The 13383-nt window shown below is 42.6% G+C and overlaps 1 protein-coding gene and 1 long non-coding RNA gene across 5 annotated transcripts in view; one reads left to right on the top strand and one right to left on the bottom strand.

The window, feature by feature from the left end:
* Positions 1–13383, bottom strand: part of ACSL1 (acyl-CoA synthetase long chain family member 1) — a 70755-nt gene that overhangs the window by 8727 nt on the left and 48645 nt on the right. For 2 of the 4 annotated variants that reach the window (XM_023220982.2, XM_023220985.1), the window contains 9 exons: positions 12583–12682; positions 12183–12361; positions 8908–8940; positions 8716–8767; positions 8149–8222; positions 5390–5467; positions 3182–3316; positions 1475–1609; positions 765–860 (listed from right to left, as the gene is read on the bottom strand). In XM_023220982.2, coding sequence (XP_023076750.1) covers positions 765–860; positions 1475–1609; positions 3182–3316; positions 5390–5467; positions 8149–8222; positions 8716–8767; positions 8908–8940; positions 12183–12361; positions 12583–12682 — 882 coding nt within the window. Of the gene's footprint in view, positions 1–764; positions 861–1474; positions 1610–3181; positions 3317–5242; positions 5321–5389; positions 5468–8148; positions 8223–8715; positions 8768–8907; positions 8941–12182; positions 12362–12582; positions 12683–13383 lie in introns of all 4 variants that reach the window. The other 2 variants (XM_023220983.1, XM_023220984.1) reach the window with 2 other exon arrangements.
* The window catches only part of LOC111548486, a 50327-nt gene that overhangs the window by 19464 nt on the left and 17480 nt on the right, over positions 1–13383 (top strand). The gene's annotated exons all lie outside the window — the stretch shown is intronic.

Genomic DNA, 13383 nt, shown 5'->3' with positions numbered 1-13383 from the left:
AGCAAGGGAGAACCCCTATGTGACTGGTCACCACCCAGCGGCAGTGAACTCCCTGGCCAGTTCACAGGACGTGTACCCCACACATGTCCCGTCTGTCACCAAATCCTCCTTTCCCACGTTACTACAGGTTGTCCGCACGGTGTGCGGGTAGGCTCATCACCTGTGACCCATTCCACACCTGCATGCCTGCTTCTAAAGGTTAGACAATCGTGTGCCTGATCCTGGAGAAAATTCAACAAATGGCAGACACACACATTCCCCTGCCTAGGGTAAAAAATATACATATGGTTGCTTCTCCAAGCAACCTAGTAATAACATGTCTTCAGAACAAAAATAACACACACACACAAAGCAGGGGGTGGGGAAGGACTGGGGTGATGTTGGTGAACGGACACAGAGTCTCCATCAGGAGGACCGGGTTCAAGAGCTCCACAGCACCCCGTGGTGACTACCGCTAACAACAACGTATCATATCCTTGAAAACTGCCCAGAGGGTAGACTCCAGGTGCTCTCACCATGGGGGGAGAAAGAAGCATGGGCGGTAAGACACATGCTAATGAGCTTGATGTAGCCATTCCACCATGTTTACATACATCAAAACATCCTGCTGTATGCCACAAATACAGATATGCTTGCCAATGAAAAAAGACAGACACACACACAGACACACAGACACACACACACAGAGTACAGACGACTTTTGGCGCAGAACAGGACTGGGCATCCTAGTGTGGGAGAATCAGGCGCCCTGACATCCACCTCACCTGACAGCCCAGGGCTGCTCTGAGGAACGTCAGGACAGTGGCAGACACCGGAGCGGCTCCCGTCACCATCAGCCGGACTTTTCCGCCCAGGCTCGACTTTCAGGGAGGAAGAAAGGTGAGGGTTACACACCTGCAAGTCGGCGGCCTCTCCGCCAAGCAGGCCCGCTTGGGACCCCGTTCCCTGACCCACAGCTGAAGGCCACATGGAGAACTCAGTGCCCACGATGGCAACACAGGGCTCCAGTTTGTTTCCAGCCGGGACTGCCCTGTTCCCTCCCAAAGGGGACGGAAGTCAGCCCCACCTCTGCAGAAGCTAGTTCAGGAAATTAGAACACGACTGGGGGGATCTGTGGCAACGACCACAGTTCTGGCCTTTTGGGGGGCACAGTATTATTACACATTATCACTCATGCTTGAAAAATTACCTCAAGAGTGACACACTTGTTCCGGAGAAACGAAACAAAATGGAGAATGAGAAAGGCTACACTACGCGGAATCCTTTTCCCCCAGATGGTTGCAATACTATTATCTCAGAAACCGAGGCCTCCTTAATGGCTTTGCCTTAGTTTTTAAACGTGTGCCAGAATTAAACAAAAACATGTCATTCTCTCCCTCACCTTCATCTCTCCCTCTCACAAAAAAAGCCCTCCCAGAACTCTGAAAGCCGGAACTGGTTTCCATGGGAGCAGCAGCTGCGAGTCATGTGTTACCTGCACTTTGTGGAAGATCAGCCGGTCCCACAGGCTGTTGTTTCTGATGATGCCGCTGCGAAGCTCTGCTTCTTTCCTCTTGGAGGCAAAGTCCAAGAGCCATCGCTTCAGTGTGGTGTTTGCTTGTCCAAAAATCTAATGAGGCAAGACATGAGAAGGTTTCCACGCCTACTAGAAAGGCCAGAGTCAAAAAGTGTGGAGAAATCGGAACGCTCATACGTGGCTGGGGAACACAAAATGGCACAGCCGCTCTGACAGCCTGGCCGGTCCTCTACCAGTCCCGTGTGGTCAGAACAGGACCAGCAATTCCACACCTTGGTATATACCCAGGAGTAACAGACACATACATCCCCAAATGCCCATCAAGTAGGAATGTGTAGGCCAGGTGCGGTGGCCCATGCTTGTATTCCCAGCACTTTGGGAGGCTGAGGTGGGTGGATCTCTTGAGCTCAGGAGTTTGAGTCCAGTGTGGCCAACATGGTAAGACCCCATCTCTACAAAAAATACAAAAATTAGCTGGGCATGGTGGCATGTGCCTGTGGTCCCAGCTACTCAGGAGGCTAAGGTGGGAGGACTGCTTGAGCACTGGAGGTGGAGGTTGTAGTGAGCCATGATAACACCACTGTACTGTAGCCTGGATGACAGAGAGAGATCCTGTCTCAAAAAAAAAAAAAAAAAAAAAAAAGGGAATGGATAAATAAAATGCGTTATATCCATACAGTGGAATATTATTTGGCCATTAAAAGGGATGAAGCAAATATGTGCTACATGGATGCTCGTGAAAGCAGCCAGTCACAAAGGAGCACATATGGCATGATTCCATCCATAGAAAAGTCCAGAATACAGAAATGCACAGATTGAGAACACAGATGAGTGGATGCTTAAGGGTGGAGGGGGTCTGGGCGACGACAGCTAAAGAATAGGTAAGGGTTTCTCTTGGAGGTGATGAAAATGTTCTAAAATTGACTGCAGTGACGGCTGCAGAACTCCGTGAAAGTACTCAGAACCTTTGAATCATACACTCTAAATCCGCAAATTACACAGCGTATTATATGTTGATAAAGTTGTTCTTTTAAAAAGAACCACTAAAAACATAACAAGGTTCTGAGAGATAACGGAAGTCCTGCCTCTAAGTGAAACCTCATTCTGGAGACTGCCTGCTCGTGCCCCTCACGCCCGACCCTGGCTGTGTGGTCCACGCGATGACACCCACCACGGAGGGGCTGGTGTTCTCTTGGGCTCTGCTGTGGCTTAGTCACTTCTTTCAGTGTGGCCAATTAAGTAATGTTTTACATGCCCATGCAAGGAGCTTTACAAAGAAGAAAACCATTTCATAGTTACTATTCTCATGTGATCCCATTAGCAACTTTTGGAGACAAATAGTAGGAGAGAAGAGGTAACAGTCCATGTTATACACGAGGAAGCAGAGGCTCAAGTGTTTATTGTAAAAATAAAATAACCTCCCACCTTACGCTTGTATTGTGACCAGGTTTACAAAGTGTGTTCATGTGTTTTCTCTTATAATCCTTATCAACAACTGTGGGAGGTAAATGCATCCTAACTTTACAGATGAGTAAACTGAAGTTCTACAAGATTGAGAGGATTGTCCAGGGTCATGCACATGGCACACGGCACAGCCCAATTCAAACCCAAGCCCCTGCGTCCAAGTCAGTGCTCAGTTCTGGGACTTTGCGGCTTAGAACTTACTCGGTCAAACATCCGGTTCAGCAGTCTTGGAACCACAGGGAAGACAGTGGGTTGAAGCACCTTGAGGTCATCCATGAGCAGCCTGATATCTCCTTGGAAAAATCCGATTTTAGCTCCATGACACAGCATTACACACTACAGGGGCAATGGAAACAACAAACATTTTATCATCACAGCAGGCGGTACACAACACGGACAACACCCAACACTTCAGTTTTAGCAGTTCAGGCCAGTTTCCAGAAATCTTAAATCTCCTAAATATAGATAATGTAAAAAAAAATGTGCATTTACTAGTCATCGTACAACATGGAAATGTGGTATTTCTCTTGGTTATCCTGAAGATACAGGACTTAGTAAAAAACCAGGCTATGTTGTAGAACTAAATTAATAATGACTTTTCTTTTATAGTTGATCTTTCTGGACCGATGTCCATATTAGTATCCTTCAAAAGTCTGGGCTCCTAATTTTAAAATGAGTGATTAAATTCAAGTATCCTGTTCATACTCAGAAAAAGAATTTGTATTCTTTCAAAGAGATTCTACTCTTTTAGTGTGGTAGTAAGTGGTAGTCTGTTGAATGAATGACATGGTATTACATATTCTAAATATTTTTAGTGGCTGGGTGCGGTGGCTCACGCCTGTAATCCCAGCACTTTGGGAGGCCAAGGCGGGCGGATTACTTGAGTTCAGGAGTTCCAGATGAGTCTGGCCATGTTAGAGTGAAACCCCACGTCTACTAAAACAAAAATTAGCTGGGCGTGGTGGCAGGTGCCCGTAGTCCCAGTCACTAGCGGGGGCTGATGCTGGAGAATCACTTGAACCCAGGAGACGGAGGTTGCAGTGGGCCAAGATCGTGCCACTGCTCTCCAGCCTGGGCCACAGAGGGAGACTCTGTCTCAAATATATTTATATAGCCTTCCAGAAACTTTACGTTTAATTTATTCTCCGAATAAAAACTTAACTTCTTGCCTAGAGTTCAAGTTTGTTAAAGTCTCACTTTCTTTTGTTTGAATATAAAAGTTTCTGAAAGGCCACTAAGTATGATGAATTTGTGACACCAGGGTATCTAATACCAAAGTGGCTTGCCATTCAGCTAGAATACACTGCACAATCTTTTTCCTGTTGAGTACAAACCGTACTGGCAAGCCATATGGAACTGACAGTTTGCCTAAAGATTCAAAAGGTGACACAAGGGAAGTACAAACGTTCTCTGGCTTAAAAGCTGAAACCACAAGAAAGGTACACCATTTAAAGGTTAAAAGGTTCACTGTTTAACAATTACAGCTCAGAAAGCTTTTGTTCAGTGTGGCCTGCCTTCTAGGCACCCCTCTAAAACTTGTTAGGTACAGCAACTCATTTGAGATTGCTTCGTAAACCCAGAAGATCCTGAGGTGTGCAGGACGTAGAAGGAACAGATGGCAGATGGGATGTAATCGCCTTCGATCCTCTGGGGTGAGCAAATCCGACAGGGCAGCTGCCATCCAAAGCATTGGCTGTGAGTCACCCCTGTCTCCAACACAGCAGCGGGCACACAGCTAGAGCTCAGTAACTACTCACTAAATGAATGAATGGTGCTCATTGTTTTTTCCTACAGTATAAAATCCAAAATTGTCAAAGAAAGAAAAAAGGTGGTTCTTGGTCAGTTTTAACATTAGTCACACAGTTGATTACAGGGAGCCTAAGCAAAGGTCAACTGGAGGATCATTCTCTTTTTCCAAGGGCACTTAGAATATTGCTGAAAAAATTAGTCTCAAGCCAACTTGCCCATTATGAACAAGCACAATCAAAATTAGAGACTTCTTACAGAACAGAAGCCTCACCAGGCTTTGTAGAACTAAATTAATAATGACTTTTCTTTTATAGTTGATCTTTCTGGACTGATGTCCATATTAGTATCCTTCAAAAGTCTGGGCTCCTAATTTTAAAATGAGTGATTAAATTCAAGTATCCTGTTCATACTCAGAAAAAGAATTTGTATTCTTTCAAATAATCTGTACCATTTCTACAACAGGGCTGAGCAAAGAATTCTTTACAGAGATGACAGTCTGCACGTCACACTTACCTTCATGAGCTGTTCATACATGTGTGCAAGTGGTAAAAATGAAATGTGTGTGTCACTGGCATTCAAGGGAAGTGCTTTCTGCAAAACACAACAACTTAGCAGAACATACACAACAAGCAAGCAAGGAAAACAAAACTAAATGCCTACCTCTACAACTCTCTCAAACATATGGGCGAGAGGCAAGAAAGATATCAAAGTATCATCTGGGCAAGGATTGACTGAATTCTGTAAGCAAAGACACCAGCAAGGCAGAAAAGCATTAAGACTCCCAGTAACTTTCCATTTTATTTCTGAGCACATAGTACCTCAACACTGAGGAGAAACAGCTTTTGCTTATGGTCTGCAACTTTTTCTCACCAAAGAATAAAATGAAAAGCAAGGGGCATGGTGGCTCACACCTGTAGTTCCGGCACTTTGGGAGGCCGAGGTGGGCAGATCACTTGAGGTCAGGGGTTCAAGACCAGCCTGGACAACATGGTAAAACCCCATCCCTACTTAAAATACAAACACTGGCCAGACATAATGGCACATGCCTGTAATTCCAGCTACTCAGGAGGCTGAGGCAGGAGAATCGCCTGAACCAGGGAGGCGGAGGCTGCAGCGAGTCCAGATCGCACCACTGCACTCCAGCCTAGGCAACAGAGTGAGACTCTGACTCAAAAAAAAAAAAAAAAAAGCAATACTTTCATTATTCAAATAAAGTGGAAGTCACTCCCAATGACAAGGTAAATTCACTTCAGGGCTTTCATCAAAACAAGGAAAATTTTGCCCAAATTGGAAGGTTAAGGGATTATGTGCTCTAATCAGTATTTCATCACTACAGTATCCCAGTACCCAGCAAGTTCAATTCTACCTTAAGAAATACAGGTCCCATTTCAACATAAAATTGTATTTTATGTTGCTAAGGGAAAGGAGGAAAGAAGATAAAAGAAGGTGGATTTCTAAGGTCCTTAGAGTATTTTGAGTTTGATCAATATATAAATACATAAAGCCCTACTTTACATAATTTGTTTAATGCAACCTCAGATCCGGCACCCAGGAATTTGCTCTCCTATAAAATACTGATCATGATGATTAAACAGACAGATTCAGTTTGGACATCTGGTTTCCCTCAGAATGGGCCTTACTTAGGGGCAGGCACAGTGAGGGTTTGTATAGAATATTCATGTTTTTAACATAAAGAATTCTGGCCAAAACAGGGGGTGTCCAACAGCAGCTGCTGTCACACCAACTAAGAAATGAGGGCATTGTCGTTACCTAGGGGATGATGTACCAAGTTCTGAGCCATGCCCTTTCCTTTCCTAAAGCTGGGTCACCCTTAGTAATAATGTGACAATGGATGAAAGCATCAATCCTGAGCAAACACAGCAGCCCCAGAAGCACTGGATGTGGGCTGAGCATGCTGTAATCTCAGCTTGATTTTATTCAAGTCTGACAGGCATCCCAAGTAGTACTTCTCAGGATGAAATTGTTATATTAGTATAATGAGAAATCAGACTCCATTTTACCTATACTTTTCCACATTCTGATTTAGAACAAAAATATTGTCCATGATCATGATTAGACATTTTACAAAGCTGAGAAGACAGATATTGTAACTGATATTGTAATTGATTTGCTATTATAATTGACTTTAAACAAAGTTCTGTAATCATTTGCCTCAATGAACCACCAATGCATTTTAAGTTTTCTTCGAAGGCCAATTACGACATTAAAATTTCACTTTGGTAAGGTACTAAATGTTGCACTCTGTTGAGAAAGTATACACCTTTACAAAGGGTATTTGGAAAGGGTGAGCCAAGTAAAGTAAGTGCACAATCCCTCAAAGATCAGTTTTCTGTAGCCACCAAACAAGTCCATTCCCCAAAGCCATTAAGCTCAGGCTCCTGCTACAAAAATCAGAGCTACAGAATACTCCCCAAGAGACTGCAAAAGCCAATTATGTTAACTATAAAAAAAGAGTATGCGGAAAAGGCATTATATTGTTCAATAAGCACCTTTATAAAGGGCAAGTTTGGAATAGGCTCTTGGTGTTACGGACTGAATCACGTCACCTCCTTCTAAATTCATATGTTGATGTCCTAACTCCCAATGTAGAGAGGGCACTGCTGTGACTGTATTTGGAGGTAGGCTCTGATCTGATAGGGCTAGTGTCCTTATAAGAAGCGGAAGAGACACCAGAGCACTCTCTCTTCGCACATGTACGGAAGAAAGGCCATGTGAGGATACCGGAGAAGGAGACTGACTGCAAGCCAGGAAGACAGCCCTCACCAGAAGCCAAATTTGCCAGCAGCTGATCTTGGACTTCTAGCCTCCAGAACTGTGAGAAAATAAATGTCTGTTGTATAAGCCACCCAGTCTGTGGGTTTTTTCTTTTTTTTTTTTGTTATGGCAACCTGAATAGACTAAGACACTGGGTAGTAAACTTTAAAAGTATGGGAAATTAGTTGAAGTACAAGTCTTTAATACTTCTAGTGCAATGGAAGTCACACTGACCACAACAGATAATGATAATTGAAAAACTTTTAGCATATCGTTGCCAATTTAAAATACATTATTTCCCAAATACAGGGACACTGGATAAAAACACAAGACAGTCCATCTCTTCTCTGTCCTTTCTTGGATATATTTCTAGGGCAATCTCCAAATAGAGTTTCACTATATTAATGTTGCAGTGAACTTCATCTGTCAATTCACCTTAATTATCACAGAGAAGGGTTGGCGATTAGGTCCAAAGTGAAAAAAGACAGAAGGTGGACTTGGGCCTAAAGTTCTGACCTTATCCGTATGTCACCTCGTTTCTAAATACCACACAGGCCTAACACAGTGGTGCCACCTTCAGCACTTTCATTCTCAAGGACTAATGTCAACCAGTGAGGAAAGATGACAACATCCCAAAAAGTTACCTCTGTTGCTTTCACAAAAGCTGAACAATCGCTCACTATGTTTCGATGAGTGATCATTGCTCCTTTGGGGTTGCCTGTGGAGCACATATGAAGCAGAACAAAGTTAAAGAATGACAGAAATGAAGGAGGCCCAGAAACCCCGCATAATTAGGGCCTCGGACACCTCTACTGTTAAGATACATCGTGAAAGCCAAATGTTGAACACTAAATTCCTGAGCAACCTGCAATCCTTTCATTGACTTATCTTTCAAAACCTTTATTAATATGGGCAAATTTTAAAGGGTATACGTAGTCAGAAGGAAAACCAGAAATTGTCTCCCTGGGAGCCACCGATCTAGTCTGTCCTAGGAAGACAGGTACATCTAATATCACCCTCAAGAAATGTTTGAGGAATTATCCGGCACTCTTGGCCTCTGAGAAGAGCAACAAGAAGACAGCACTGGAACCGCCTCCTTCTCTTCTGCTTTCGGTCCATCTGCCGTTAGCTGATAAGTCATCCAAAAGCGGTGGGAGAGAGTTCAGCCCACTGGCTGCCACATGTAGAAGCAATTCTGTCTCAAAACTCACCTGTAGTTCCACTTGTGAAACAAATTACTGCAAGATCTTCAGGTGCTGGAGGCTAAAGAAGATTAAAAAAAAAAAAAAAAGCTGATATAAATCAGAACAGAAAAGAGAACTATAAGCCACAAAGTACCAGGCTAGATACCGAAGACTACATATTGTAAGACGACAGAGCAGGGTCTGACACAGTGTGCTTACCTTGGGCTTCCGTCTGTTGGCTCTTCCCAGGTCCTTAATTAGAAGAGAAAAAAAGTCATTTTAAATGGAAATGTTTTCTAACTGTAAAGGATAAGGTCACATCAAGGCACTTAAAGCTGGCCTTACTGTGGGCTTCGTTCACAGCTGGCTCGAAAACAGCATAATTTTCTAATTAAAGAAACTATGGTAGTTTTAATTAACCAGAACCGAAATATTTACTCATTGTTCTGAGAAGCCATTTTCCAGTTATCTCTTCTCTTACATAAAACCACACAGATGATATTAGGACTGGCCTTTGAAATAGGATGTATTAAAATACAGCAGTCAAAGTCTTTACAATGCATTTCTGGTCCCCACTTCCACTCCTTATTAGGGCCTTTAATAAAGCCCTGTTCTTAACCATAACTAGATACTGTAGATTCTCTGCAGGCTCCTCATATCAGAGCACAGTACGACCTCACCCCCGCATTCTGCACAACTGACATCTGCAATCTGAGAAGGAAAATCAATCTCTGCTCGGTGGAAATGCTAGCCATTTTGGAGAGGCTCAAATATCTGCTCAAATATCTCCCCACGTAGAGTGGAGATAGGATTTGGGAGCCTCCAGTGATAAAACAGGCCACAGCAGAACCTCGAAGACTATTTCCTGAATGGACTTAAAGGTTAAGAATGACGCATTGCGCGGGGACGGCATTTCCCAGCGACAGGCTTCCGGCCACTACCACTGATGGGGTTTGGTTGACTGCATGAGTGCGGTCTTGGTGGCCACTTTAATATCTATTAATTTTAACAAATGAACGATTTATATTCTTTTCCTATTAAAATGGAACAGCGTGAATGAGGATATGGAATGAACATGCCATTGAACACGTTCAGTTCACATGGAAATTAGATGGATGTGCTCAGGGCTCAGTGAGTTTCTGCCCAGCATCCATTAAGTTTTCAATCTTAATTCCATTTTAAATGATGTAAGTGGCAGACCACCGATTAAGAACAGGAACTAATACATCCAATGAGAGGTCAGCCAAAAGCTACAGCAATAATTCTGTACATTTTTTTCAAAATAACCTTTATTAGCTCCAGATTTCTACTTGTCTATTAAAAATTCTTACATAACTTCGGGAGATACCCAAGTTTTCAAAAATTGATGTTAAATAAAATAAAGCCCCAGTTACATACAATTTGGCTCTTAATTTATTGGGAACAAACATTATCCAAATTAGTGCAGTGTTGCCACGAAAGTTTCACAGCCTTACATCTCTCTTACGGTATCACTTAGGAAAAATCCTGCAGTTATTATTATTATTTTTTTTTGAGACAGAGTCTCGCTCTGTCGCCCAGGCTGCTGTGCAGTGGCACAATCTTGACTCACTACAACCTCCACCTCCTGGGTTCAAGCGATTCTCCTGCCGCAGCCTCCCGAATAGCTGGGATTACAGGTGTGCGCCACCATGCCAGGCTAATTTTTTGTATTTCTAGTACGATGGTGTTTCACCATGCTGGCCAGGCTGGTCTCAACCTGACCTCATGATCCACCCGCCTCAGCCTCCCAAAGTGCTAGGATTACAGGAGTGAGCCACTGCGCCTGGCCAAATACTACAATTATTTAAAAAAAAAAAATCTTTATGTTCCAAGAAAAAAAACCACCCATAAACAAAAACTGAATTCTAGTTAATGATAAATACCCTGAAGTATTTAGGGGTAATAAAATCTGCAACTTACTAAAATGCATCAAAAAAATAAGATGGAGGGACAAAGTGATGGACTGATAAGAGATAAAGCAAATATACTAAAATGTCAATTGGTGGTGAGTATACAGCTGTCTACTATGCAATTCTTTCAACTGTTTGGATGTTTAAAATTTTCATAATTAAAATACTGAAAAATGCAAACATTCCAAATACCAAAATTTCTATTTTTGATCCTGTAAAAAAATGCATTAATATAAACTCAACACAAGATCAAGCATAATGCTAGTTTTAAATTCTTTTCTTTAGACCTTCACCTTTTGCTCAGAATATTTTTAAAAACTAAGTATAAATCATATTAAGCAGGTAAGTGTAAAACAATGTCTTCTACAAATTAATATTTTAATATAAACTTTATATTATAATCTTCAATCATCTAAATCATTTTAAAATTTCAACATTACTTCTTTATCATACAGCAGTCAAAAAACACCAGAAAAATTCCTGCATCGATGGGGAGGGGAGAAAAAGGGAAGGTAAGCGAAAAAGAGATCACATTATAGTAAAAGGGGGTTAAAAGTGAAAAAAGAGAAGCGGGGAAACACCAGGTAACAAGCTAACTAAAACCCCAATTCAACAAGGAAGCACGTGGGTCAGCACTTACAGGATAAGTTCCGTGCTACTGAGAGAGAGCTGGGCAGGGGCGCACACATGCACGAGAGAGAAAGTTCTGTTAGAACACACGAGCTTCCCTGTGCTTACTAGGTTCCTCAGGAAAGGTTTTACTGATCCTTACTTATAGCTTCAAATTCTTTGTAGAAGGAGGAAAATTACACATAAAAATTTAAAATCCTATTTATAACAGTTTCAGAAAAATATTTCTAACTCCTTCAGAAAGAGAATGACTGACTCTATTTTCCTGTGACTTCCTATGATATGTATATAAAAAGATCCTCCTCTGGTCATGTTCTTGGATGGAACTGTAATCCAAGTCCGGCTGACGGGGATCAACTTCTTGTATCATCTGACATCAGGCACCCATGCTCAGCATGGACCTCACTCATTCTCCTGGATTGGCTGCCTTTAAAGTCGTGATGGGTATGACTCTTAAAAGACTCAATATGAAAAATAAACCAAATCAAACCTGTGTGTTGGAAACTCACCAGGACTCTCCACGAGCCACCCAGGGAAAAGAACGATGAGGCTGATTTCTATATTTGGCTTGGCATTAAAGACAAATTAGTAAGTAAAAGGCATTAAAGCCCAAAGAAGACACAGAAACTGAAAGTTCCACCTGCCTGAAGCTGTAATTCCCATTTCTGGCATTTCTGGGCACAGCTTGTCAGTGCTCTGGAATAAATATCTGAGTGCTGAAAGCACCTGGGTAAGGTGTGATGTGTTAACACTGGGCACACATGTAGAATCCTTTCTCCAGCAATGAGACAGAAATTTCTGCGCTCTTTCATGGGTTGCGGAGGCGACCGGCCAGCGCTGGGACTGCACGATGGCACTAGATAGCACTGGATAGCACGTGTGAGCCAACATGGCCCCAGGGAAAGCCTTCGGGGAAGGAGGCAGGGAACTCACCTCCATCGCCTTCAGGCTGATGATTTCCACCCCACACTTCTGGCCTTGTTCTACCAGTTCACTGCCGTACGCATCCATGACAACTATGATTTTAAGGCTTGGTGTTAACTTATTTTCTACACCCTCTAGTAAGAGTTTGGCCTTCTCTGGCTTGTCAACAAAAACCAGAAAGAGTTCAGCTGTAAATGAAAAGATACAATGAAGAATAAGCTCTGGGATGTTAAAAGACTGACTCTGTCATATCCAGCACAAGGATACTTGAAGTACTACATTCTTTGAATAAAAAGGTAAATATACATTTACATGTAAAATCTTTGTCAAATCAAATGTAAGCAAATGCAAAGTCACTGACCCTAACCAGGAACTATGCCAATAATCCAGGCAAAGATCACAGACGTACCTTTGTTGACTATGTACGTTACGGCTTCGTTTCCAAGGGTATCATAAAGTGGAACAACCACCATCGAATAAGCAAAGCATCCTTGTTCAATAATCACCCACTAAACAAACAGTAAACGTCAGGGAGAGAAAACAAGATGTCATCATGGAATCAATAAGAACAATACTCAAGAGAGATTCAACGTGAAAACCTTTGACGCAGCAAAATTAACATTTGTGTTATCTACTACTCTGTGCCAGGTGCTATGAGGGATTCAGAATGAGAACAAAACACTTGCCCATTCTTAAAAAGAAATTAAGGCCAGGTACACTGGCTCACACCAGGAATCCCAGAACTTTGGGAGGCCAAGGTGGGGGGAATCAGTTGAGCCAGGAGTTCAAGACCAGCCTGGGCAACATGGCAAAACCCTGCCTCTACAGAAGTTATCTGGACCTGGTGGCACACACCTGTAGTCGCAGCTACTTGAGAGGCTGAGGCGGGAGGACTGCTTGAACCCAGAAGGTTGAGGCTGCAGTGAGTTGTGATCACACCAATGCACTCCAGCCTGGGTGACAGAGTGAGATCCTGTATGTATGTATGTATGTATGCACAAAGAGAGGGAGGGAAAGAGGGAAGGGAGGAAAGAGAGAGAGAGAAAGAAAGAGGAGAGAGAGGACAGAGAGAGAAAGATGAGAGACTGAGAAAGAAAAGAAAAAAGAAAGGAAAGGAACGGAAAGGAAAAGGAAAGAAAGGAAAGGAAAGAAAGGAAGAAAGGAAGAAAGAAAGAAAGAAAGAAAGAAAGAAAGAAAGAAAGAAAGAAAG

Source organism: Piliocolobus tephrosceles, chromosome 3 (genome assembly GCF_002776525.5).
Source record: "Piliocolobus tephrosceles isolate RC106 chromosome 3, ASM277652v3, whole genome shotgun sequence".
NCBI lineage: Eukaryota > Metazoa > Chordata > Mammalia > Primates > Cercopithecidae > Piliocolobus > Piliocolobus tephrosceles.
This window is presented reverse-complemented; position numbering and strand designations above follow the sequence as displayed.